The sequence below is a fragment of the Paroedura picta genome, chromosome 3 (genome assembly GCF_049243985.1).
Source record: "Paroedura picta isolate Pp20150507F chromosome 3, Ppicta_v3.0, whole genome shotgun sequence".
NCBI lineage: Eukaryota > Metazoa > Chordata > Lepidosauria > Squamata > Gekkonidae > Paroedura > Paroedura picta.
In genome coordinates, this window is record NC_135371.1 from 161,170,736 (window position 1) to 161,198,117 (window position 27,382).

A 27,382-nucleotide genomic window follows, 5' to 3' on the forward strand; every position below is an offset into this window, starting at 1 on the left:
TGATCTAGAGCATCAGTGTGCCCAATCGCTTCCCTTCTGTCTCGTCTCCCTGCGCATGAAAGCTTCTGATGCATTTGACTAACAACCACTCCTGACATTGCCCTTTAAAGAGTGCTTGCCGGGGAAGCAGCCACAAGATGGCCAGCCGAGGTTATTACTTTAAAGAGGTTTCGAAATAATTGATTATAAATGGAAAGTAATAAAAAGGTTGTAAAATAAAAAGAGAGAGAGATGCACCATAGGGATTTTAAAAAAAAATATGTGAATGAGGCTTGAAAGCAAAGGAGGGGCCAATTAAAAACCAGGAGCAACCGGGCTGCTGGCAGATCCATGCCAAAACCTCGACAGAAGGAAATGGAAGGCCCTTTATGCTAACGGGGGAAATACGATGGGCTTTATAGGCTGCCTTAATGGCGGTGAGGGTGATTTGGACAGCACCAATGCACACGGCCTTGCGCTGAGAAACTACAAGATGGCTCTGGCTGTAAGGCGTTTACAATTCCAAATCTGATGCCAGGAGAGAGAACACAGTGAGGGGCGGGAGACAGAATCTAAATTGGGCAATAGAATCCTAGAATCTACTCCAACCCCCTGACCAATGCAGGACACTCACATCCTTATTGCTCATCCACTGTCACCTGCCACCCCCTTGAACCTTCACAGAATCAGCTTCACCGTCAGATGGCTATCCAGCCTCTGGTTAAAAATTGGAGAACCCACCACCTTCCAAGGAAGCCTGTTCCACTGAGAAACTGCTCTAACAGGAACTTCTTCTGGAAAGGGAAGGGCTTAGATTAGGTACAGTTACATAGGGTTTTTTTTGGGGGGGGGGGGGAATATCAGCCAGTTTATGGCATTCCCATGGGGTTTTCAAGACAAGAGATGTTCTGAGGTGATTCACAATTGCCGGCCTCCGCATCACAACCCTGGGTTTACCCGATGGTCTCTCATCTAAATACTAATCAGGGTGTAAACTGCACGGAGCTTTTATTCCAACCCCAGATCGATTCAGTCCCTGCCCTCTACACAGAATGCGATTTCCGTTTGGATTTTGGGCGATTTTAATTTTCTTTCTGCAGCAAGAAGGATTGATCCAGAGTGACCCTACCTTTATTGTGCAATATCTCAGGCTGCTTTTAAGCCTGAATATCCAGATTGGGAAAGAAAGCTCCGTGGTAGAGAACCTCTGATAGGCTACACCTGGTCATGTGACACGCTTGCCTTAAAGGAGAAGCCCCTAATTTCTCTCAACTTCTGTTGGTCCTGGATTTTTCCTCCCTCCTCTGCCTTTTTCGATCCTCTCCCCCTCCCCTCCAAGAAAAGAAAGAGGCTCCCTGCCTGGCTCCTCCCCCCCACTTCAAGAAAATAAAAAAAGAGGCTTGGCTCCCCCCCCCTTCTGAGCCTCCCTAACCACGTGCAGAAGACTTTCCTGTTTCAATGGGGAGGGGGGGGGAGAGGAAGACCCAAGTTCAAAGTGATCTGGATTCAACAGGACTGACAATGGAATAAAGAAAGTAAGTGCAGACTCTGCCCAGGACCAATCCTGCTTAGCTTGAGAACTGACAAGATCGGGCTAGCATGCACCACCCCAGTCAGGCCTGTGACAAAATGAGGTGGTAGAATCCTCAAGCAGAAGGAACAAACTGTGCCACTCCAGAAAGCATTTGAGGCAAGGAGAATCACATCTTCATGTAGTGGTTAAGAGCAGCAGCCTCTATTCTGGAGAACTGGGTTTGATTCCCCATTCCTCCACATGCAGCCAGCTGGGTGACTTGGGGCCAGTCCCAGTTCTCTCAGAGCTCTCTCAGCCCCACCTCCCTCACTGTTGTCTGCTGTGGCGAGCAGAAGGGAAGGCAATTATAAGCCACTTTGAGGCTCCTTCAGGTAGTGAACAGCGGAGTACAAAAAAACAAACACCTATTCTTTAATGCCACTCCTCATATAAAAACTCCCAGCAAATTAAAGGGCAGGGGGGCTAAAGGTTCTTGCTGAGCCCTTCTCCTGTGTGAGTTTTCCATTTACAGGAATTACTGATGTGGAGGGAACTTTGGGAAATGTGGTCCTCACCTTTGCCTGAAGGGGCACACTCCGTCCTACCTTAGTAGCCCTATGCCAACTCATACACCCTCATTTCAATGCCCATCGAGGCTGTTATTATTTATAACCTCCACACACACCTTGCTCCTGCAGGAAAAGAAAGATAAACAAGCAGCCCTGTGCTCCGCTTGCCCTGCTTGTTCTGGCTGTGGACTTGGGAGCCAAAAGGCAGGAAATAAAGCACTCTCCAGCCTTGTGCTCCTTTAATGCTGGCTGGAGCTTCACACATCCCTCCCCAATCAAGCTGCCAGAAGACCGAAAATTGGGACAGTGCAAATGCAGAAGGGCAATGTGTTTAAAATCAGGGGAAAGGAAGGCTGTAAAGTCTGCGGGATCAGTAAACACAGTAAACACAGAATCCAGTTCTTCAGAACAGCTCTTTTTACTTAACAACTCCAGCAACAAACTCTATCTACTGAACAGAGAAAAACAGGCAAACTCATGCACTTTTATACCTTTCAGGCAGCCCTAAGCACAGCAGTCCGATTGGCCCTAAGCAGAGCAATCCAATTGGCTCTAAGCAGAGCGATCTGGTTGAGCCTTAACAGTTCCTTTGACTGGCTAGTTCCCTGGCTGGCAGAAGCCCTCATTTGCATCAGTGGCCAAATGCCCACAGACATAACAGTAGATATGGGTTCCAATTGACCAGAATTCGGCAAGATTTACAGTTGAAAAAAATGTGAGTGCAGAAAGGGCCTTGGTCTCTGGTGGTGGTCTCCCATCCAAGTACTAGCTAAGGCTGACCCTGCTTAGCTTCCGAGATCTGATGAGGTTGGGCCAGGCTGGCAACCAGAGGCAGATCAGAGCCCTCCAACTAATCAGGCTGTATTTTCCTAAAGCCTTTTGTTTCATTTGTGTGTCCATGCAATCAACATACCCGCAGAGTACACCCTGAGCTACGGTGTTCTCCTAGCAATCTGCATGCTGGAAAACATTTCATGCACTCTGTGAAACATTCCTCACCCTGCCCCGGGCAATGAGCGCTAATGAGCCCAGAGCAGAAGATTAATGCTAAATTAACTAGCGTTGGCTTTCCAAATATCAGATAAGTGACCGCAGAGTCCAAAGCAAAAACACACAGAGCGACAGTCTGCATCCCAGATGCTGGACAGAGAAATGGTATGATCGCAGGAACTGACTGGACAAGGTTTCTGCCACAAAGTCCCCCCCCCCAACAAACTAGAGAGAAACATTTTAGGGCACATTCCTGAGTCAGGATCCATCCCTCTGTGACATCCTGCAAATGCTCAGTCGATTCATGTAGAACCAAAAACTTTCTCCTAGGCAGAGTTACATGTTTCTATGTACACTGATTTCAATGAATTTAGAAGGCTGTTGCTGTTCTTAGGCTGCTTCTGCTTGAATTTTAATGCCTTATGGTCTGCCAGCTCTGGGTTGGGAGAGCCCTGGAGACTTTGGGGGTGGAGCTAGGAGTGGGCGGGATTTGGGGCTGGGAGGGACCTCAGTGGAGTATAATTCTATGGAGCCCACCCTCCCAAGCAGCCACTTTTTCCAGGAGAACCGATCTCTTTGGTCTGGGGATGAGCTATAAATCCAGGGGATTATCTACCTACCATCCCTGGCTTGAGCTGCAATATTAAAATATTGCGCAGTTCTGTGTGGCCTCACTTCAAAAAGGTCATGGACAAAATTGGGAGGGTTCAGAGGAGAGCAACAAGGATGACCCAGGAAAGGGAAAGTTCAGCCTGGAGAAGAGGCGGTTGAGAGGGGACACAATTGCTGTCTTTTAAAGGTTGTCTGACAGAGAGGCTGATTCTTTGAAGGCTTAAGGGAGTGGCAGGGTACAGTGGATGAGTGATAGGGTTGTGAGTGTCCTGCATAGTGCAGGGGGTTGGACTAGATGACCCAGGAGGCCCCTTCCAACTCTATGATTTTATTATTGTATTCTAGAGAAGGGCAGGGAAATTCCTGTTGGCAGCAGAGAATAGGACCTGCAGTGATGGGTTTAAACTGCATGTAGAACAAGATCAGCTAGATATCAGGAGGGAAATTTTCACAGAGTAGTTCAGCAGTAGAATTGACTTCCTAAAGAGGTGGTGAGCTCCCCTTCACTGGCAGTCTTCAAGCAGTGGTTGGACAGATACTTATCCAGGGTGTAAACTGCACGGAGCTTTTATTCCAACCCCAGATCGATTCAGTCCCTGCCCTCTACACAGAATGCCATTTCCGTTTGGATTTTGGGCGATTTAAATTTTCCTTCTGCAGCAAGAAGGATTGATCCGGAGTGACCCTACCTTTATTGTGTGATATCTTAGAGTGCTTTTAATCCTGAATACATTATCAAATTGCATTGTTTTGAATTGGGGCTCTCCTCAGTGGTAGAGGACCCGTGATTGGTCACAGGTGGTCATGTGACGAATTTGCCTTAAAGGAGAAGCCCCTAATTTCTCTCAACTTCTGTGGGTCCTGGATTTTTTCCCCCTTTTCTGTCTTTTTCAATCTTCTCCCCCACCCCCCCTCCAAGAAAAGCAAGAGGCTCCCTGCTTGGCTCCTCTCCCCCCACCCTTCAAGAAAAGAAAGAAAGAGGCTTGGCTCCCCCCCTTCTGAGCCACCCTAACCACGTGCAGAAGACTTTCCTGTTTCAATGGGGGGGGGAGAGGAAGATCCGAGTTCAAAGCGATCTGAATTCAACAGGATTGACAATGGAATAAACAAAGTAAGTGCAGACTCTGCCCTGGATGCTTTAAGCTAATCCTGCCTGTATGGCCCCTTCCAACTCTAGGATTCTGTATCCTCTATAATATCCCCCCTGGCTCCCTAAGCCTGTTCCTGTTCGTGTGCCAACTTTCACACAGCCCCCATCTCTATCTCTTTAAGCAAAATCGGTGGACAAGAAAGTCAGTCATACCAATATCAGATGTGAGTATTCAAACAGCAGCCAAGACTTGGTGTCATCACAGAACCAGGGGCCATTGTGAGGTCACGGAGCATGAAAGTTCCATAGTCCCGGCAGCTGGGAGAGATCCCCAAAGCAGGAAAGCAGACAGGGATGGACTCTTGAGTGACATCCCTTGATGTCCTGGCACAGCTCACATGCCTACAGCACCTGGAAGCAGGGGATGAAGGGCACCAAGACGTGCCCTCTGGCATATCAGCTCTTGCAGAGCTGGTTAAAAGTCATCCAGTAAGTACGGAATACAAAAACTCAGGGTCACTCAGTGAAATGGATGGGCCACAGACACAAAACACTACTTCTTCATGCAATGCATAAATAACTTGTGGAACTCCTTGCCACAGGATGGAATGAAGGCCAGTAGCCTAGATGGCTTCTGAAGAGAGACAGAATTCATGAAAGAGAAGTCTGTAAATGGCTGTTTGACTTAATGGGGAGAAGGAATAGTCAGTTTTAGAAGTATGCCTCTGCATTGTTTAGAGGTAGAAAGAAGAACTGGGGGGGGGGGCACACAAAGCATATTTGTGACCACTATTGGAAACACAAGACTTGATGAGAAGCACCCTTGGTCTGATCCATCAGAGTCTCCTTAAGAACATCAGAAGAACCCTGCTGGATCAGGCCAGTGGTCCATCTAGGCTAGCATCCTGCCTCACACAGTGGCCAACCAGTTCCACTGAATGACCAACAACAGGGCAGAGAGGCTGTAACCTTTCCCATGTGTTGTCTCCTGGCTCTTGGTTTCAGTGGATTAGCACCTCTGAAGGTGGTGGTTTTCCTCAGTCACCACCAATAGACTTATTCCCCAGGAATTTATCTAATCCCCTTTTCAAGTTGCTCATTCCTGCGGCCATCATTGCATCCTCTGGCAGAGAATTCCACATTTTTATGTGTAAAGTAGTATTTACTTTTGTCTGTCCTGAACCTACTGCCCATCAACTTCTTCAGAAGCCCTTGAGTTCTTTTTTTTTTTTTTTGGGGGGGGGGGTGCTGGAGAAAAAATGCCCACTGTCTCCACCCCATGCATAATTTTACAAACCTTTGTCACATCTCCCCTTGGTAATCTCTTTTCCAAACTGAGGTCCCAGACCTCGCCAGCCTTTCCTCATAGGAGTGCTTCAACTCCCCTAATCTTCTTGGTTGCCCTCCTCTGCATTTTTCCCAGCTCTGCAGTGTTACACAGGGATGTATTGAAGCCTCTCAACTTGCTACCTGACACCTATGCCCGTTATGCACATGTTGGAGAATGCCCTTTCAATGTGCTTTTGCAGCTGGTTTTTCCTGTGCGGAACAAGAAGGTCTACTGATAAAGAGCATCCAAAGTGCATTCTCTAACGTGTGCCAAATGGAGCCTAGCTACTTTCATGAACCATTTTCCGGTCTTTATTAGTAGCTCCTGCAGTTTTCCCCCCATCCCAGTCCCCACTGCCAGTAATCAAAGCTCTTTGCTTCACAGGGACACCGTTGTCTTTGTAGTGCAGGTGGTAGAGTGCCAGGCTCAATGGTTACTGGGACAGATTTCCAGCACCTGGCCACTAAAAAGCCTGATTCCATGGCTGGGATCCTGCACCAGGTGAGAACCCTCACAAGGATCAAAGTGGACAGAGGGTGGGTGAGAGGGGCGAGGGTTGGGGAGGCGGGGAAGCAACAGTGTAAATATATGGATGAGATATATGTGATCCCATTTATTTATTTGTTTGTTTCTTTGTTTATTACGTCTTTATACCGCCACTCCCAGTGCAGTCGGCTCGTGGCAGTTTAGATATGTGTGATCTGCCCTGGATAGGATTAAGGGAACATCTATGCTGATCTGGCTGGAACAGTGATTGGGTTGATGAATGCCGTCATCTTTCTCTTGATGTTGTTTTTAGTTCTTGTATAACTTGGGGGGTTATGGGGCTTTATGCTGTATTTTACTGGGTTTTACGTGTAAACCGTCCTGAGCAGCAGCAGCAGCAGCAGCAGCAGCAGCAGCAGCAGCAGCAGAAGAAGAAGAAGAAGAAGAAGAAGAAGAAGAAGAAGAAGAAGAAGAAGAAGAAGAAGAAGAAGAAGAAGAGTTGGTTCTTTTCTCTACCTGAAGGAGGCTCAAAGCGGCTTACAGTCGCCTTCCCTTTCCTCTCCCCACAACAGACACCCTGTGAAGTGGGTGAGGCTGAGAGAGCCCTGATATTCCTGCTCGGTCAGAGCAGTTTTCTCAAGAGCCCAAGGTCACCCAGCTGGCTGCATGTGGGGGAGCACAGATTCAAACCCGGCTCGCCAGATTAGAAGTCTTTACTCCTAACCACTACACCAAGCTGGCTCTTTGTCATGATGGGCGGTATATAAGTTGTTGTTGTTGTTAGACGCAAAGTCGTGTCCGACCCATCGCGACCCCATGGACAATGATCTTCCAGGCATTCCTGTCCTCTACCATTCCCCAGAGTCCATTTAAGTTTGCACCTACTGCTTCAGTGACTCCATCCAGCCACCTCATTCTCTGTCGCCCCCTTCTTCTTTTGCCCTCGATCGCTCCCAGCATTAGGCTCTTCTCCAGGGAGTCCTTCCTTCTCATGAGGTGGCCAAAAGTACGAACATAAATAAATTTAAAAATAAATTATATTTTCAATGCAATTCTAAGAACCCCAGTGTCAGTCTTTTAAAGGAAGTTTCTAGTCCTCAGGACTCCTGACCGGGATAGCCCAGGCTAGCCTGACCTCGCCAGATCCTGGAAGCTAAGAAGGGCCAGCCCTGGCTAGCATTTGGATGGAAGACCACCAAGGAAAACCAGGGTTGTGATCCTGAGGCAGGCAACAGCAAATCACCTCCACTCATCTCTGGCCTTGAAAAACCCTACAAGGTCACCATAAGACAGCCGTGACTTGACGGCAGAGGTGGGGGGGGGGAAGTATTTGGAGCATGAAGAGACGTTCCAAAATGCATTTTTAGCCCAAATAGCAAAAGAGATAAAATAAGGCAATATGTACAAAGAAGCTCAATTTCGTGACGGCTCCACAGCCTCCATTCGAGAAACGTGATGATTCAAAGTTGATCTTATCAAGTCGTGCTTCCAAAGGTCGATACATGGTAATTGCAAAGCCAGACGGCTTCATTAAACGGAGAACGGCGTGTCTCCCAAGCCATTTGAAATGTCAGCATTGTTCTGGCAAGGGATGGCCAAGTGCTCTGCAAGAATTGCAGCTGATAAACACCAGAAGGACCGAGGTTGGCCTGCTGTGTCACTGCCAAAGAGACCTTTTTAGAGATGAGGCTGATGCTGCCTGTGCTTGGCTTCATCCAGCAGAGACACTACCTGCCACTAGGGCCGTGGTTCTCAACCTGGGGGTCAGGACCCCTTTGGGGGTCGAATCACCCTTTCACGGGTCGCGGCAGGGCAAGCAGCTTGGCTGGGGGGGGTACCATCCACACAACAGCCTTGCGGGGTAGATCGAGATAGAGTGTTCGTCTGTCTGGAGCAGCGGGAAAGAGCGAAATCGGCATGGTGGGACAAGAGGCAGAACTCGACTGAGAAACCCTGGGGGAAAAAACAATTTATATACAATTATTATTATGAACAATGGATCTTCATACCAGTTTGGTCAGTTTCGGTTTAATTCCTGTGAAAGAACCCTTGCATAATTTTATGGTTGGGGGTCACCACAACATGAGGAACCGGATTAAAGGGTCGCAGCATTAGGAAGGTTGAGAACCACTGCACTAGGGGGTGCAAAGCCACATGCACCACATGGCTGTCCAAAACCTGGGACTCACATGCCACAGGTAGTGTAGATGGTATACCTGGACAGGAAGGGACAGCAATGCTGGCGGTCACAGAATACGGAATAAGATCCCTTTCTTGGTTAGCATGTGCTTTGTGTTTACATATCCTCTGACGCTCTGTAGCCAGGATATCCTGAGACTCTCTGGCTGCCAGGCAAGAGATGTTTCAGGTGGTTGGCCATTGTCTGCCTCCGTCAGGCTGAGCATAATGGGATGGGCGCAAGGTCCCCCGTAAACTTCATGGCACAAGTGCAGATCCAAACCTGGATTTCCCAGATCCTAGTCCGTTTTTCTCTATTCACTGCTGGCTGCCTTGCTTTGTAGGTAGAGTTTATTGCAACAGAATTGGCTACAACAGGAGAGGCAAATGTCAGTTCCTTCCTTCTTTCCTCTTCTGTGCAGCTTGTTCCCCAGCTGAGTAGAACACAAGCAGAACTATGCCAAAGTAAGCTAAGCTGGCCGTAGAGTCGATTGTGCTCTAGAACAGGGGTAGTCAACCTGTGGTCCACCAGATGTCCATGGACTACAATTCCCATGAGCCCCTGCCAGCATTTGCTACCCCTGCTCTAGAAGAACTACATCTCATATTTTTCTACTGCAGGCAAGACACACTTGGCCACTTTCGCAGTAGGGAGAGGGACTTTGTTGTAACCGCAACAATATTAATGCACAGGTCTTTTTCGCTAGTGTTGCAGATTGCTTGCAAGAGTGTAGTGTTTTTCGGAGGGTGAATCCACTTTTCCCGATTTCCCTAGAAGCGCAACAATGAATCACTTTTAGAGGAACTGTTGCAGGATTGTTGTAGATTGTGTGCGACATCTTGTGGAACTGCAAATTTGTAGCGTTTACAATTTGCAACCCTTCTGCTACATTAAACTTGTGCGGAATAGACCAGGGCGTTGCACTTGAAACTTGCTGAGTGATCTTGGAGCTAGTTATGCTCTCGCGGCCTGAACTACCACACAAGGTTGTTGTGACAGTGAAACAGAGATGGGAACGATGTTGTCCCAAGCTCCTTGCTCATAACACATCAATACTCCATCCACAAAAACAAGACATTAACCCACTCAACTGAAATTGTCGCCCCCTTGTAAAGTTCTTTAGATGGTTTCAAAAATGTTTTAATAATATATTTTAATTGAATGTATATAATAACTGTTTTGTTCATGTCAATTATTTGTCTTCAGTTGCTACCTGCCCTGAGCCAGCTGGTAAAGGGTGGGCTATAAAAATAAAGTAGAAGTAGTAATTACTATTATTAATTTATTATTATTATTTATATTATTATGAAATAAATAAAGGAATGTGGGTTAGCCAAGGGAGTGGGGACAGCAACATGGAAATTCCCCCACCCCCCCAGATTATACATTTTCCTTCTCTGTTGTTCTTATACCTCTTATTTGCTAGTTTATTTGTGGGTTTAAAAAGTTACACTGACTCATTCCTCAAAGTTAGAAAAATCGACATTTGATTTGAAGCCGGGAGGATTAATGCATCTTAAATCCAAATGTTCATTTCAGATCACCTAATTCCATCCATTATGGAGATTGGTGCGGTTTAGAACGGAAGGTGGGACTTGGGGCTGAGAATCTTGTGTGTTCTTCATTTCTCTTGCTTGATGTGCCACCTGCAGAATGACCATCCTGACAAGTCGCCAAAAGAACCAGGGAGATAAAAGCCTGCAGAATCCAGATACGAAGCCGGAGGATGGCACGGGGCCCTTCCCTTCCCCCTCATCAGCCGACAGCAGGTCGGCCCCATCCATCTACAGCTTCTTTGATGCTACTGGGAAGATGGACATCTTTCGCTTGCGCCAGCTGGTCTATGAGAAAGGTAGCAACCCACAGTCTATGCTCTGGTAATGCCGGGGAAACTCAACTGCATGCAAGAAGCCTCCCTTGATGGACGATACCAGGCCTCAAGTCGTGCTGACTGGTGGTCATGCAAATGTCGGGCTGATTCTCACTACCATCTTTTTGGTGGCCGCTATCCTTTCAGCTTTTAAGAGCCTCTTGTGGCGCAGAGTGGTAAGGCAGCAGACATGCAGTCTGAAAGCTCTGCCCATGAGGCTGGGAGTTCAATCCCAGCAGATGGCTCAAGGTTGACTCAGCCTTCCATCCTTCTGAGGTTGGTAAAATGAGTACCCAGCCTGCTGGGGGGAAAACGGTAATGACTGGGGAAGGCACTGGCAAACCACCCCATATTGAGTCTGCCATGAAAGCGCTGGAGGGCGTTCCCCCAAGGGTCAGACCTGACTCGGTCCTTGCACAGGGGATACCTTTACCTTTATCCTTTCAGCTTTCTGCCACTCCTCCCGTGCCACATGTGGACCCACTCCTCTATGCTAGACGCCGCTAGTTTTGCTAGTTAACTCAGCAGCCATCAGAAGCTAAGCATGTATTTGAATGGGACCCCCCCCCAAGGAACACCAGGGTCACGATGCAGAGGCAGGCCATGGCAAACCACCTCCGAACGTCTCTTGCCTTGAAAACCCTACAGGGCCCAGTTGCAATTTGACAGCAAATAATAATAATAATAATAATAATAATAATAATAATAATAATAATAATAATAATAATAATAATAATAATAATAATAATAATAATAATAAAATGGACAGCTTCTGTATGTGAGGATGACCTCAGGAACATGACTGTCTTTGGGTCTAGGCTTTTAACCAAGAGGCTCCATCTTTGCTTCGCTGTTTGTATGTTCCACTTCTAACCCGAGGACTTTTTATGCCTATTATATTTGAGGCTTCTGAGTGTTGTTATATACCATTCTTAATATTCTACCTTGTATTTTTGCTGTTGATTTTATGATTTTGTTATGCCCTAGCTTGTAGTTGTGCTGTTGATTTTATGATTTTGTTATGCCACTGTGCCCTGACGTGGATAGCCCATGCTAGTGTATCTCATCAGATCTTGGAAGCTAAGTAGGGCTGGTCCTGGCAAGTATTTGGAGACACAGAGGCTGAGACACAGGGTTGAGACGCAGAGGCAGGCAAACCGCCTCTGAATGTCTCTTGCTTGCTAAGGCTTGCTATCAATCAACTGTGACCAGACAGCAAAATAATAATGTTGTTGTTGTTAGTTGCCAAGTCGTGTCCGACCCATCGCGACCCCGTGGACGATGATCCATAATAATAGTATGGTACAGTTTTGAATGATTTCATTGTATCGGCGCTTAAACCCAACCCCACTATCCCCTTTTTGCTCCAAATTAACCCTGAACTGTCTCATCTTCCCCTGAGGCTTCAGCATGTCTTTGTGACATGGGCAAATGACTGGTTCTGCCTGTCCTCCTGCCCCACCCCATGGATACCATTTCACATCAGTATTTGAACCTGATTAGTGAGCCTCTTGTGGCGCAGAGTGCTAAGGCAGCAGACATGCAGTCTGAAAGCTCTGCCCATGAGGCTGGGAGTTCGATCCCACAGCCGGCTCAAGGTTGACTCAGCCTTCCATCCTTCCGAGGTCGGTAAAATGAGTACCCAGCTTGCTGCTGGGGGGTAAACGGTAATGACTGGGGAAGGCACTGGCAAACCACCCTGTATTGAGTCTGCCATGAAAACGCTAGAGGGCGTCACCCCAAGGGTCAGACATGACTCGGTGCTTGCACAGGGGATACCTTTACCTTTACCTAAGAAAGGCCCATTCCACACATAATAATGCACCTTCAATGCACTTTAGACGTAGCTTTTCCTGTTTTGCACAGGGAAATCCAGCTGCCAAAGCAGACTGAAAGCGCATTATACAGCATTATCAAGACTGACAGCAAAACCGTTTTTTTTTAAATCTCAGGCACGCATGCCAGTGAGAGAAAGATCACCTGGAAGTACCTCTTTGGGGTGTACTCTGAGAAATCCACGACCGAAGAGCGGCATGAGGTGGACCAGCGGATGCAGTCACAGTATCGGTGGATGAAGCACTCCTGGAAGCAGCGCTTCCCCTGGGCCACCAACATAAAGGTCCAATCCGATTGTGAGTGCTGCCCGGCCCCTTGGTTTGATTTTCCCTTAGGCCCTTCCTGCAGGGTGAAGCAACCGGGCTCTGCCATTTCAGGGAGGACAGCCAGGAGATGATCCCATGCTCAGGCTCCACTTACCCTTCCAATGGATGCAAGTGGGCAGCTAAATGCTCTACTGCAGGGGTAGTCAACCTGTGGTCCTCCAGATGTCCATGGACTACAATTCCCATGAGCCCCTGCCAGCAAATGCTGGCAGGGGCTCATGGGAATTGTAGTCCACGGACATCTGGAGGACCACAGGTTGACTACCCCTGCTCTACTGCAAAGAAGATGATGCCCTAAGAGGCTTCCATGCCTGAGAGGAGAGGAAGGGGGCATGAGGGCAAAGTCTCAGCTAAATGTTGTCAGCAACTGGTTATTTATTTGCCCATGGTTCTCCTGTGTCAGGCTTTCTCCGGCAGGGTTTCATGAAACCCTGGGGTTTCTCGATGGCCCTGGAAGGGTTTCCTGAACGGGTGGGAGTTAATTACATTTATATAGTTTTTTAATTTGTTAAACATTTATTGAGTGATATGACCATATATGGACATGTCGGCCCACCCACCCCTCCCTCCCAAAATTGCCAATGGTGGGCCTGGAGGGGGTGGGAAGGGGAGGGGCTCCAGATGAGCGTGTCCACAGCTCTGCTCCCCAACCAGATTCTGCACAATCGTGCCACTTATGGGGTTTCTTGAAGCCTGAAGAGTGTTTCTGGGGTTTCTCAATAGTAGAAAGGCTGACCTAAGTAGACCCCTTTACTGAATCCAAAATGTTTCCCGTGCAACTCAACTGCAAGTGAATACAAACAAATTCAAGTTGCTGGTTTTTCCTATTTATCTTGGAATCTATTTACCATTTTCATTACGCTGTATGTTAATTTGTTCTCACACTTTGCCTATTAGTATGAACTGATTACTTCCCTTTCACAACATTGCATCTGAGGAAGTGTGCGATCACAGGAAAGCTTACATCTTGAATAAAACCTAGTTGGTCTTAAAGGTCTTAAATTTGTTCTCTCCAGTGGAGTTTTCCCTGGCCATCCAGAAGTACAAAGATCAAGAGAGAGAATTCGAAGCTGCTAAGCCGCTTTCGGATACCTACATTGAGGTGAGAGAGAAGATGGTAGCCCCGACTTTTGGGGGAATGAACATGTTGGTAACACTGGAAAATCTAGGACAGATCAACTGGGTTGAAGTTAACCTCAATCTAATCTAAGCTCAGCATAGGTGGCAGGAACGGACCAGGGAAGGGGTTTGCCCCCCTCCAGGCTTCAGGGGGGCATCGGCCCAGCGTTGCACCTCTCGCTCTCCAGTCCACCTAATTGGGTTACCTTCTGCACCCTCCCAGTCTGCAGGACCTTGCAGAGAGGACAAACCAGCTCAGAGTTTACCAGCTGCTGACCTTTATAAAGTTTGTACCTCTGGTAAACTTGTGTAGACGCAGGCCTCTTCCCACATTTTTATTGCTTATGCATCCCTATCACTTTGGGTTTTTGTTTCCTTCTCCCATATGTTTTGCTCCCTTTAGTGCAGGAGTGGCCAAACTGTGGCTCTCCAGATGTTACTGCCAGTACTACAATTACTACGGCAATTGTAGTCTCTGGACATCTTGAGAGCCAGAGTTTGGCCATCCTTGCTCTAGTGGTACTAGCTAGTAATACTTTAAAACTGCAGGGAAATATGCCAGGCATGCAGCGAGAAAACACAAACTGATTACTAGAGGGAGAAAAACATGCACAGAAAATACACACACACACACAAGCAACAGGGACACAAAAGTGAGGGAAATGAGCCTGCGGAGGAGTCCTCAGTGTGCCTTGGGGGCCATGCAGGGAAGGATTTAACCCTTCAACCTCTGGTGGCCCAGGTCCGGATTTGGATGGGAGATCTCCAAGGAATAGCAGGGTTACAATGCAGAGGGAGGTAACAGCAAACCAGCTCTGAACGTCTCTTGCCTTGAAAGCCCTACAGAGCCCCATAAGGCAGTTAATGTCAAATACTGGATGCCGGGGATAAAACTTGAGACGTGGCCTTTTTGTTCGGCTTGAGAAATTCCCGACAGATCTTTCGGCTATCCTCGGGGCCCAAATGTTGCATCAAAGGGACTGGCAGTTCTTAGGTTCTGAACTCCACGGTCTGGCTGGGATCAGAATATCAGGTCTGCTTCCCGGCAGCGGCATTCTAATCCCTCTTTAATATTCGTTTGCAACACCTTATGCTTCTAAAATCAATTATACTGTTTTATTCTGGGCCCACATAGGCAACCTTGGAAGGTGGGGAAGCAGCTTATAATATTTTTTTTTGCTAACGAATAGTAAATCAATAGCCCTGCCTGCTTGTTAACCCCACCCTGTCCTCTGCCAGCATAGCCTGCCGTTCCAGTACATTAACGAGCAACAGTTCCAAAAAGCGCTGCGAGACATCGATGCGGACATTCCCCGGACGGACCGGCACCGGACCTTCTTCCAGTGAGAGATTCGGACCCTCCTTAGTAGCTGCACCCCTGCTGGTGCCAAAGCTAAATGAATCATAGAGTCATAGAATCATAGAGTTGGAAGGGGCCATACAGGCCATCTAGTCCAGCCCATCTAGTCAATGCAGGATCAGCTCAAAGCATCCTAAAGCATCCAAGAAAAGTGTGTATCCAACCTTTGCTTGAAGACCACCAGTGAGGGGGAGCTCACCACCTCCTTAGGCAGCCTATTCCACCACTGCTGAACTACTCTGATTGTGAAATGCTGCAAGCGTAGCATGTTTTAGAGTCTCAAAATTCAGAAAGAGAACTGCCTGACACCTGCGGGCAAGCCTGCATGCTTTGTGATCTACCAGGCAGAGTGCAGTCCCACCATGTAAGGCCTAGGTGACTTTTGCAGTGCAGCCCTAAAGACGGCTTTTTCCTTCTAAACTCATTCTTAGGACTGCAAGGTTAAAATCACCTCTAGTGCTAAGGCTACATGCCAAGGAGTAACTGAGAAAGAGTGCCTCTGAGAATCTGCCAAGTGCAGATTTCTCTCACTGGCAGTCACTGGGCACCGGAAACTTTAGGATAATTTGGACTGATCCTGCGTTGAGCAGGGGGTTGGACTAGATGGCCTTTATGGCCCCTCCAACTCTTATGATTCTATGATTCTATGAAACTGGGGTAAAGCAGGGTTGCCAAATCAGGGGATTTTGGGGGTGGAGCCTGGGAAGAGAGAGATTGGGGAAGACCACACTGGGGTATAAAATCCACCTCCAAAGCATCCTTTTACTCCAGAGGAACTGATGTGTCACTAGGAGGTCTATTCTAATTCCCAGACAACTTCAGGCCCTGCATAGAGGCCAGGAAGCCTAGGGGGCGGGGCTTCCAGATCAGAGGGTGTGGCTTCCAAGCTGCCCAAGCCCAAGCCCCAGCACCTCTCCCTCTCCCTCCCAAGACAAACCACTCACCGCTACTGCAGTATCGGGTTGCCAAATCTGGGTTGGGAAACGCTTGGAATTTGGGAGAAGGAGGGAGCCATAGAGAAGTATACGTTCACAGTCCACCTTCCCATCAGCCCTTTCCCCTAGGGAGGCCTTTTTCAACCTTTTGGCCATGGAAGAACCCCTGGAATAATTTTTCAGGTTTTGAGGTGCTCCAGAAGTGGTCAGCTGGCCACGTCTCTCTGACACACCCCTATAAGCTGCATGTCACCGGAAGTGACATCACCATCTGCGTTAACAGGCAGCCTTCAGGAGGACTGGGGGAAGGGGGAAGATGCGGTTTAAGGCGGGAATAGGTGTGCAGGCTCCGCCCCCTCCCTGGCACAGAAACAAGAGAGCTCACTCATGCTCAGGACAGGGGAGGGGGAGCAAAGCGGCCAGTTCCCTGGCTTGTGGCTGAGTCCATTAAGGCTGGAGGGAAATGCTGCAGATCCCCTCCGGAGCTCTCACGGACCCCTGGGGATCCACAGACCCCTGGTTGGGAATCTCTGCTCTAGGGGAACTGATCTCGAGAAGCTGCAATTCCGGGAGAACTCTAGGCCCCCCCTTGGAGGTTGGCAACCCTACAGCAATAGCTCTTGTGTGTCTTTTATTGTGTTTTATTTTTTGTCTTTGCAGGCGCGAAGGACTGGTGAAGCTGCTTTACCTGCGGAACATTCTGGTCACGTACGCGGCCTTTCACCAAGGTGAGGGCACCACGGCACTCCCTTCCAGGAATCTCCGCTGATGCCATCGGTTCCACCCCTGCCCTGCTCCCCTTCGCGCTTCCCGTTCCTGACACTTCACCTGTCCAACATCCGTCACATATACAGTGCTTTTAATTAGCCAAAGGTGCTGGCGTCCAAACAGTGCCGCGAAGAGGTCTAAAGACTGGAACGTTGTGTTCCTTTTTTAACACCATCCAGGTTTTCCTGCCCTCCTCTTCTCGAAGTTGATAGCAACTGTCTTGCGTTAACACGTTGGGCAAATAGGTTTGTCTCCGTTTCGTAAACGCTCTTCCTGCCTGCTCCCCCCCCCCGCCCCCCATAACGGGGCAGCTTCCGAAAGGCAAACCTGACTACAGAAATGAAGTTTAGACACACGAGTGGATATATACTCCACCTGTGCAATGCAGTTTCTATTACCATTTAAAAATTGCTGGGGAAAGCCATTTGTGGGTCTCATGCTGTAGTGCAGACTTTGGTACGGTTTCCTATGGGAATCACATGAGCATTATGGTTCTAGTGACCTGGCCTGCTTTTCTCCCATTCAGTACCATGCACAATTAAGGTAAGCAGGCCGCACTATGAAAATCTGCTCACGCTAATGTGAGCAGGATGCACGGAATGCAGATTCAAATCCCCATTCTGACACCAAACTCTGCTGTGTGGCCTTGAGCCAGCCATTCTCTAACCTACCTCGCAGGACTGTTGTTGTGAGAATATGACAGAGGAGAGAAGACTGCTGCAAGCCACCTTGAGTCTCCATGAGGGAAAAAAGCAGGTGAAAAATATCCAAAACAAATATAAACTGCTGTTCAGTCAGTACACCTATGATTGCACCGAAAGTACAATACATCATAGGAAAGGTCTGATTCTCTACCAAACCTCTAAGAGAAAGAGCAGAGACCCCCATTTCTCTTTATGGCAGAGATGTTTTGTGATGTCGAGCACTCAGCAGAGAGAAGCTTTCCGCAACGCACAGTGGTCAGGATGGACTTAGGCGGCATCCCTAGCACAGGCTTCCTCAACCAGGGTTTCATGAAACCCCGGGATATCTTGACAACCCTGGAAGGGTTTCCTGATTGGGTGGGAATTAATTTTTAAAAATTTGTTAAACATTTATCAGGTGATATGACCATATATGGCAGGGGTAGTCAAACTGCGGCCCTCCAGATGTCCATGGACTACAATTCCCAGGAGCCCCTACCAGCGAATGGAGCATTTACTGGCAGGGGCTCATGGGAATTGTAGCCCATGGACATCTGGAGGCCTGCAGTTTGATTACCCCTGATATATGGTAATGTCGATCCAACCTCCTGCCCCCCTAATGGCCAGTGATGGGCCTGGAGGGGGTGGGGAGGGGCTCAAGGTGGGCATGTCCACAGCTCTGCTTCCCAACCATATTCTGCATAATCACGCCACTTCTGGGGTTTCTTGAAGCCTGAAGAATGTTTCGGAGGTTTCCCCATGGCAAAAAAAGTTGAGAAAAGCTGCCAGAGTGTAAAAATCAAGGAATCCTAAGCATACAAGAATACCCCTATTATTATCTGTCAAAGGCACCATTCTAGGAAAGGGGTGGGGCCTATGAGCATCTTTGGATTTTTGAGGGGGTGAGCACCACTCCAAAATGGCTGCCACATGAGGCGGAGCAAAAACATCTCCGTTTGAAATGAAGGGAAAATTTTTAAAAAGGCAAAAGAAAGGTGAGGGGGGCTGGAAAGAAAGGGAGAAAGAGAAGGGGGAATAAGAGAAAGAGAGCCAAAGGGAGAAATGGAACCACAAGGCAGGGTTGTCCTTCTCATACAAAACATGCCCCGCCTTACAAAGGCCCCGCCTACTTTCTGAACAGCTCAGTGGGTACCAGGGGAGGTACTGGTGTGTGCTGGGAAACTCTCTTCTAAGAAATTGCGGTTCTGCAAGCTATTGTATCTCCTTGTTGCAGCATGTCGGGCATGTTTAGAACACTGGATGAGGATCCGGGAGAGAGAAGTTCGAATCCCCATTCAGCCTGCAGGCTCCCAGGACCTGCTGTCCCCAACCCCCAGTCCAGTGACTGGTACCGGTCCGCGGCTCCTCCTCGTCCTCCTCCCCAGCTGCTGCCTCGGGGGCTGTCCTGCCATTCTGCTGCCAGCTCACCTTTGGTGTTCTCCAGCGGCTGCCATGGCTGGGGCTCCCCCTCGGCGTGGCACTGCGCAGCTGCTGCTGGCAGAGCCCCCCAGTGGGCGGCGGGAAGTCAGGGGCACCGGCGGGAAAGCAAGCAGAGCGGGGGCTCAGGTGGCGGCGACGTCCCTCGGCAAAAGACTACCCCCCCCCAGGCCTCAGTAAAATTGTCAAGCGTTGACCAGTCCCCGGTGATAAAAAGGTTGGGGACCACTGCCCAGGACAACATGGGCCCAGTCGCTCATATCTTTGCTACTCTAAATTCAGCTTAGCTGCAGCTTGGCTTTTTAAATGCATCGCACCCCCACCCCCCTGCACACAGTGCTGTTTGCCTGGTGTCTGAGATTTTCCCGTGGTATGCAAAAGCATGGAGAAAGCTTGAAGAAAAGCTAGGCGAATAATGCCAAGTAAATGACACTGAAGCTTAGTCTAGGAAAGCCCCCCCCCCTCAGCCTCACAGGATTATTTAGAAGACAAAACGGGAGGAGAGAACCACAGATACTGCTTTTGCAACCTTGAAGAAAGGACAAAAACGTGATAAACTTGGCTTTGTGCTTGCTGTGGTTTTTCGCCCAATGACCGAAGCACATAATGCACCTATCTGGAAATTCTGCACAGCACTAAGCGTTTCTTTCTTTGCTTTTGGGTTTTCCTCACACGTTAAAGACATCGGATACTGTCAGGGAATGAACGACTTTGCCAGCCGCTTCTTGGAGACGTTGGACGACGAGACCGATGCCTTCTGGTGCTTTGAGGGTTATATGCGGCGCTCGGCATGGAGCTTCACCACTTTGAGCGTGCGCCGCAAGATACGTGAGAGAAAAAGAGGGCGCGTTGAAGGCACATGTAACATTTGCTGGGGAGTGGAGCTGGTTGGGATGGACCCTAACCACACCGGTCCTTTTCCTCTCCCAGGGGAAACAGAAAACAAAAACGAGCTCTGCAAAACGATCCTGGTAAAGCAGGCTGTGAGCAGTGATGATTGGGAGATGCCTGTGACATCACCAACTCTCCCAGTCCTTAGCCCAGTTTCGCAATGGTTTTGAAAGAATTTCTGCTTTCTAGTACATGAATGGCATCAATTGCATTCGGAATGAAGCATCAGTTACCGCATTTATAAATAAAGCACGCTGACTGTGCAGATTTAAGCAGAGGGACGCACCTTCTAACCGCACTGACTGTAGGGGATTTGGAGGGATGTAACTCTGCTTAGGATGTACTTAAACAAAAAAAAACTTTAAACAATCCACCTGAGATGTAGGAGAACAGGCATGACTGATAGCATACCCGATGTTCAGTACGGATACGGTGGGTCATGAACTTGTGGCTTCTTTTTAAATATCACATCTGCCTTCAGGAGTGAAGAACGGAAGAAAGGAGGCCAGTTAAATTAGTTGGGGTGGGTTTCTGACCCCAAACCCCTACCATCAGGGCTTGGACCGTTTATGCACTGGAGGTTTCATGCCAGATTGCAGGCTGGAGTTTTAGTTGTGGCAAGTTGCCCCACCTCTTCCTGCACCCACACGAGGGAGCATTTGGCCTGGTGCACCTCATCTGCCCCTGATTTGTGCTCCTGCATCGTTGCTGGGGCAGTGAAGTTCTCAGTGCGTAAACGGTCTTGGAAGGAAATCTTATGAAGATTAATTCCGTTCTAAGACCATTGAAATCACAGGAGCTCACATGGAGGCATGAAGCTGCCTTGTACTGAGTCAGAGTCATTTGGGGAGGGGAGGGACCTCAGCAGGGCTGTGGGGCCATACAGTCACCTTCCCAAAGCAGTCCATTTTCTCCAGGCAAATTGATCCCTGTCCTCTAGAGACCAGTTGTAATTCTAGAGCTCTCCAGCCACCACCTGGAAGTTGGCAACGCTACTGAAGACCCACCTATTACTCACAGAAAGCCATCACGAGCCCACTGTGGCTTTGGATAGGACACCAGGCGTTGGGCAGGTGTGAATTTCTTCCAGGACAATGTGATTTGCTTCCAGGGACATGTCCCTTTCAAACATCTGGGCAGCTGTTGAGCATGAGGGTCACATGGTATTTGCCCCTGTCCACAAGTCCCAATTTGGCCTCATCCAAGAAAAAAAAAACACAACTTCCTGAAGGTGGACCTAACAGCCGGAGATGGGGTTGTGGTGTGGAGGGCTCAAGGCTGACCGTATCTTCTGTCCCCTAAGAAATCTGTGAGGAGATTCTGAAGCATGTGGATCCAGAGCTGTACCACCACATAGAGAGGGTGACAAAGGAGAAGCTGCTCTTTTGCTTCAGGTAAGAACACGAGCACCCATTTGGTATTGTGGACAGCATATGGGACTAGGAGACACTGGTTTGAATCCCTACCCTGCCACGGAAGGTTGCTGGGGGACTTTGGATGCAGCTTGGCATTAAGACTCTTACAGGTGGGCAGGTGTCAGTTTTGGGGAACAGACTGAAGGTTTTTGCATGCTGTTCTTCTCTTGTAAACACCTCTCCGTGTCCCTTTACCAGGTGGCTAATGCTTCGTTTCCAGAGGGACCTGGACCCCCCAGACGCCGGAAGGGTCCTGGAGATCAGTGCCTTAGAAGCCGAGAAGGTCAATTTTGCACCTTGGATATGGCTAGCACGCAGGGAAGGTAAACGTCATGCTCTTTGTTGAGAAAGATCTCCGGAGTCATAGAAAGGGCAGAAAATGGCCTTATCGTGAGGCTGGAAGATCTTAATTCTTTCCTGTTTGGCCACTGGGAGAAGGAGACTGTTCCTAAAGATCAGCTTTTTAAGAACAAAATTATCCTTGGGGAGAACTGGGGAGCCACCTCAGTGGGCTGCTGACTGCTGCCGGTTTGACGTAGAATGCATTCCAATGGTCATTCAGAAGTCTCATGCATTCCTATAGGCCAGGAGTAGTCAAACTGCGGCCCTCCAGATGTCCATGGACTACAATTCCCAGGAGCCCCCTGCCAGCATTCGCTGGCAGGGGACTCCAGGGAATTGTAGTCCATGGACATCTGGAGGGCCGCAGTTTGACTACCCCTGCTATAGGCATTCCACCGATCAGGTGCATTCCAATGGCCATTCCTTAAGGTTTATGTTAACCTACAGCCCTAATAGGAATAGCTCAGAAGGATCACAGCCTACTGAGTCTGAAGATGGCCTTTAGAACTGAGAGACAGAGCTGCAATGCATGTGAGAGGGAACATTTTAAAGAAAATACTTAGTACACTTTGATTTTTCTGGGCAGTTCAGAAGATTGGAATGTGGTGTGGCATAATTCTTTCCTCATAGCACCCTTCTGAGATAATCAGTCTGAGAGTGACTAGGCCAAGGACACCCACATGGGTTTAAGGGCTGTGGGAGGATTTGAACCAATATATCTCAGATTTGGGATAACAGGCTACTGGCAGCACCATGTTGACTTCCCTGACTTGCGATTCTCTGAATCTAAATGCACTCAGATCCACTTTTTAAAGTTCAAATGTGCGTTGCTGTTGTTTTCCAAATCCTAGCCTGTGACTACTGACATCGAGAGATTTTAGGGAAGGAGAAAAGGTTCAGTCAGAAGGCAAGGGGGAGTCACTCACATCAGGCCAGAGGTTTTAGGGTGCTAGTAAAAGAAAGCCCATCATACATTTTTCATACCATGAAAATCCCATTCTGACTTTCTGCCACCAACACCTGTTTTTCTGTCAAAAGTAAAACATTTGGGGAACACCCTATGAAAATACCCCAAACCAGAAGATCTATAGATTTGAAGAGTATATTAGAAGTTACAGTGAAAATTGTTAGATGCAGATGCGGTTTTCAGTGGTTTTTTAAAATGATGCGTTAATCAAATCTTAATTTAATTGATTTTAATTAATTTTGGTGTATTGATTATGATTGTTGTATACTGCCCCGAGTCAGCTTGCTGGGAGGGCAGTATATAAATCCAATGAATGAATGAATGAATGAATGAATGAATGAATGAATCTGATGCTTAACATTAATGCTTAATTAACATGGACACTTTATAAAAACAGAATCTTTCAATCCAATTTAAATGTCAGAATTTTGAAGTGTTCAAGCAAAGAAGTGGATGGAAAACTCTGAGAATTCATCACATTTTGGAATTTGTGAAACTTTGCTTCAGCTCAATGAGCTAGGAGAAAACTGCAAATTGTAATTAAAAAACAAACAAAACCAAGCTTCTCTCCTCTCCTCTCCTCTCCTCTCCCCACCACACCATTCCCACTCTATATTCTGGTCTCCTGTTCCAGACAGCTCTAGATGTCTCCTAGAGCTGTGAGCACCTTTTTGTAGGGTCCACCAAGTGTTTTTAGGAAATGCACAGGGCCAGCAGCTGCTTGTGCCCAGAGGGGTTTCTGATTGGCTGTGCTGGTTTTTCTGTTTTGACAGCAGCTGCCACTCTAGCAAAAGTATCCAAGAAAACATTGTTGAACAATATGTTCATTTTTAAAAGCATACTGTTAAGAAAAGCTCCAAACTGAAATGTAAATTATTATCACAGCTATTCATAAATTCACTCCCTTACATTTTATGATTGGCCCCACCTCCTGCAGCAGCCATTTTGTAGCTGGCTCTACCCTCTGGGGCAGCCATTTTGTGGTTGTGTCCACCACTCTTTGTCAAGATTACAAAGGCGCCCACAGGCTGGAAAAGGTTAGTGATCCTCCTGGTCCTAGATCTTTTCTTTCAAACTTTACATTGACTTAATTTTGTTAGAGCTATGACTAAAAAAAGCCTTGGAGAACACAAAATCCTCTCTACCTACAGGTGAGGAAACACCGGATCCTTTCCCATCTGTAGAGCGGGACGAGATTACATTTGAAGTGCTGCTTTGTATCGCTGTCCTGATCCAGAACCGGAAGCAGCTGCTCCAGTACCAAGACGTCAATGATTTTTTCTTGTTTGCACAGAGGTAGATGTCTTATTTGATCCTGTTCCACCCCCCCCCCCCTGCAGAACCAAAACACCCATCTATACAAGCTCCTAGTACAAAATCTGTACCAATAAGAGTGAATCAAATTACATAACAATGATGTTTAGCGCAAAGTTCAAAGCATTTATCCCAGGTTGTCTCTTACCTTTCAAGTAAGCCAACAGATTGCAGGAGCGGAAGGAGCCAAAGCTGAGATACAGTATCTTTCCAAAACCCACCCAGTGGAATCATGGATACAGTAGACACCATCTTAGGGCATCACGGTCTAAACTTCATGAGATGTTCAGTTGGACACTAGATCGCATGCCTAATGCTCATTAAGGGGACCCAGGTATTGTGACCGCCTTAAAGAAAAGGGACCCTGCTTTACAGGCCTGTACAAGTCTCTCTATGCAGTCCAGCCCTTATCCCTGACCTGGAAACTCCAACTGGTACAGAACGCAACAGCTAGGCTCCTCACCGGGTCATCATGGAGGGCCCATATGCAGCCTCTGCTGAGGCAGCTGCACTGGTTGCCAGTTCTGGCCCAGATCAGGTTTAAGGTTTGAGTATTGACCTTTAAGGCCATTTGTGGTTTGGGGGGCCACTTGTCTCCTTATGCTCCCCACAGAGCTCTTCGCTCTGCAGGTACTAATCTGTTGGTGGGTCTTGGCCCTAAGGAAGTTTGTCTGGCCTCAACAAGGTCCAGGGCTTTTTTGGTCCTGGCCCCGACCTGATGGAATGAGCTCCCAGAAGAGCTGAGGGTCCTGAAGGAGCTATCACAGCTCTGCAGGGCCTGTAAAATGGAGCTCATCCACCAGGTCCTGGGTTGAGGCCAGAGTTAAGATCAATGTGGCCCCTCCTCCGGTGGAGTATGTCCATTGTTGCATCCCACCTCTGGGTGGTCTGCTCAGGAGATAGGGGATATTTCTATGATTTTTTGGCTGGCATTCGCATAGAATTAATTGAACGTTTTAATGCATCGAATGTTTTCTTGTTAGGCGCCACGAGTCTTCGGAGAAGTGGTGGGATATAAATTTAAAGATAAAAATAAATAAATAAATAAATGACCTGCTAAATGCACCTCGTCTTGTTTTTACAACCCTGGAGAAGGAAACCATGCTAGTGTGAAAGACACAGGCGTCTTCCGCTTGCCTGCACCTGACCACCCTCTCTATCGATCCACTAACCGGCAACACAACTCCTTGCAATAGAATAGGAGGCACGGCAAGCCTTTAATGAGATCGGGCACAATTTGGCCGAGATAGGAACCTTGAAGCCTGATTGATTTCCACGGGAGCATTAAGTACACGTTTAAATCTCTCCCTATTAAAACCAGCAGGACTTGAAAACGCCTCACGTTGGCCAGATAATGCCCTGCAATGAAAAGGAAAACTGGGAAACGGTTATCCGCTTTCTCAAAATTCAAAACTTGGGATCATCCACTGGAACTGATGGATAGCAGATTTGGGGGACAGCTTTGAAGGAAGCGCTCCACCTGAGACATAATTAACCTGCAGAGTGTTCCGCCGTAGGCTGCTGTAATCGCTCTGCATGTAAGTGGTTTTATAAAGAAGAGCCAGGCAAATAACAGAGGTGGTTTGTAGCAAAAAGGAAGGGCAGGCCGAAAGGTAGGACTGCAGCTTCCGTACTGACAAACAGGGACTGCTTCTGTACAGAGGTTTCCCCCCACTGGGGTTTGCAAACTAGAATGCTTTATGGAAAAAGAAGGGTTTCCCCACGATGTCAAACTCTAATCCAGGGGTAGTCAAACTGCGGCCCTCCAGATGTCCATGGACTACAAGTCCCATGAGCCCCTGCCAGCATTCGCTGGCAGGGGCTCATGGGAATTGTAGTCCATGGACATCTGGAGGGCCACAGTTTGACTACCCGTGCTCTAATCATTCATTCGCCATCCCCATTACACTCCTCCCCTGCTCAGCCCCAGGCTATTTAGGGAAGAGTGTGATGTTTTTGCAAAGACTGTCTTCTAAGTAAATCATCACATCATCTGAACAGGAAATTGTGCATTTTCCACAATCCTCCTCCCCCCTGTTCTATTTGATCCCTTCTCCCAGTCATGTCCGCTGTCTGACATGCACGGAGACCATGTTGCCGTGACAAGTGGTGTTAGCAGGGCGGATGCATCATTGATATGCACATGCTGTATTTTAGGTTAAAGGAGGAAAAGGTTTATTTATAGAAGAACATTTGTGATAGTGCAGAGGGAGAGAGATAGGCTAGGTGCTGCCTACATCGCTAGCTCAAGGAGAGAGAGTGCGGAGAAGCTTCCGTGAAGAAAGAGGAAACTGCCCTGAGAGTATCAGTCTAGGGACAGACAAAAAGACACCCTTAAAAGATAGAAAGGTCCTGAAGTCTCTGATCTACCTAACAGTCTTCTTGCTGCCCCCTTCAGGGTCTTCTTCTTCCTCTTAACTTTGTACACCAGACATTGCCTACTCCAACAGGTGGAGGGGGCAGATGACAGGGCCCTCAAAGGAAGGTTATTACCATTAAAAGGAGCTGATCTGATACGATGTCTATTTTGTGACAGGTTGCAGGGCAGAATTCAGCTGAACACATTGACCGGAGAGGAATGACACAGCAGCCCACGAAAGCCAGGATGTGGTGTGAAGTGTGCATACAACCCTCAAGGAAGACGGTTCTGCAGGGGCAAACGAGATCACAGACATCCTTAGGAAGCCATTCTCCAGCCGAGCATATCAATTCTGCAAGGTCTCCTACTAAATAAACATAGAATCCTTGACCCAACCCCCAACCTTCAGTTTGTCATCTAAAATTAGTAGCCTATAGTAGTAATGCATCAGTCTTGTCATGGCTTCTACCCCAGGGAAGCTGGGAGTTGTATTTCTGACAGGAGCATCTAGAATATATACCCCAATCCTTGAACTGATGTAACAGGAATTCCTTCTCTCCAGAGGTGGAACTGTGTTCCTCCGAATGTAGTTCTGTAAGGATGCGAGGGATTGTGTTTTCCGGCTCTCCAAACCATGTGTCCAAGGATTCTTGGAGAAGAAGGACATGGCAGCCTAGAGCTCCCCTGTAAGTGGAGGCTGGCAGTGGAGATTTGCCCCACCGCCTTTCTGCATTTAAACAAAGCAGCTGTCCCCAAAGGTTTCTGAAAGAGATCAAGGAGTCCTGTTCTTCTAAAACATCTCACAAAAAGGAACTCTTAAGGCAGAGATCCCCGCCTTCTTCCCTTAGCAACTTGCTGCTTCTCCCCAAAATCCACTGAGGATTGGGGAGCCTAATGGACAAAATGTGTCACAGTTCAAGAGGCTGCATGGAGGAAGATGATCGGAGGAAAGCTGTCTTCTCCTTCTCCTCCTCTTCCACTGGCAGGATTTCGGCCAACAGAACCCAAGGGG

General features: G+C 48.0%; 1 protein-coding gene across 2 annotated transcripts; it reads left to right on the forward strand.

The window, feature by feature from the left end:
* Window positions 1-5,051: 5,051 nt before the first annotated feature.
* LOC143833362 (uncharacterized) lies at window positions 5,052-26,763 on the forward strand. Of its 2 annotated transcripts, none has more exons than XM_077329070.1 (12): window positions 5,052-5,242; window positions 6,468-6,584; window positions 10,401-10,600; window positions 12,571-12,750; window positions 13,797-13,882; window positions 15,139-15,242; window positions 16,855-16,922; window positions 19,764-19,937; window positions 21,277-21,367; window positions 21,587-21,711; window positions 23,849-23,993; window positions 26,548-26,763. In XM_077329070.1, the coding sequence occupies exons 1-12, from the start codon at window positions 5,133-5,135 to the stop codon at window positions 26,591-26,593; spliced, it is 1,446 nt and encodes a 481-aa protein (XP_077185185.1). In that variant the 5' UTR covers window positions 5,052-5,132; the 3' UTR covers window positions 26,594-26,763. The 2 variants fall into 2 exon arrangements, with proteins under 2 accessions (XP_077185185.1, XP_077185186.1); XM_077329071.1 differs by having other exon boundaries at window positions 5,053-5,242; window positions 19,764-19,910.
* The last annotated feature ends 619 nt before the right edge of the window (window positions 26,764-27,382 follow it).

Bases quoted from the DNA above. Each gene is read 5' to 3' on its own strand.
- LOC143833362 (XM_077329070.1), top strand. From the start codon at position 5,133: ATGTCCTGGCACAGCTCACATGCCTACAGCACCTGGAAGCAGGGGATG. The intron at 6,585-10,400 runs GTGAGAACCCTC...TGCCACCTGCAG, and splicing joins TGGCTGGGATCCTGCACCAG to AATGACCATCCTGACAAGTC. The intron at 21,368-21,586 runs GTAAGAACACGA...TCCCTTTACCAG, and splicing joins AAGCTGCTCTTTTGCTTCAG to GTGGCTAATGCTTCGTTTCC.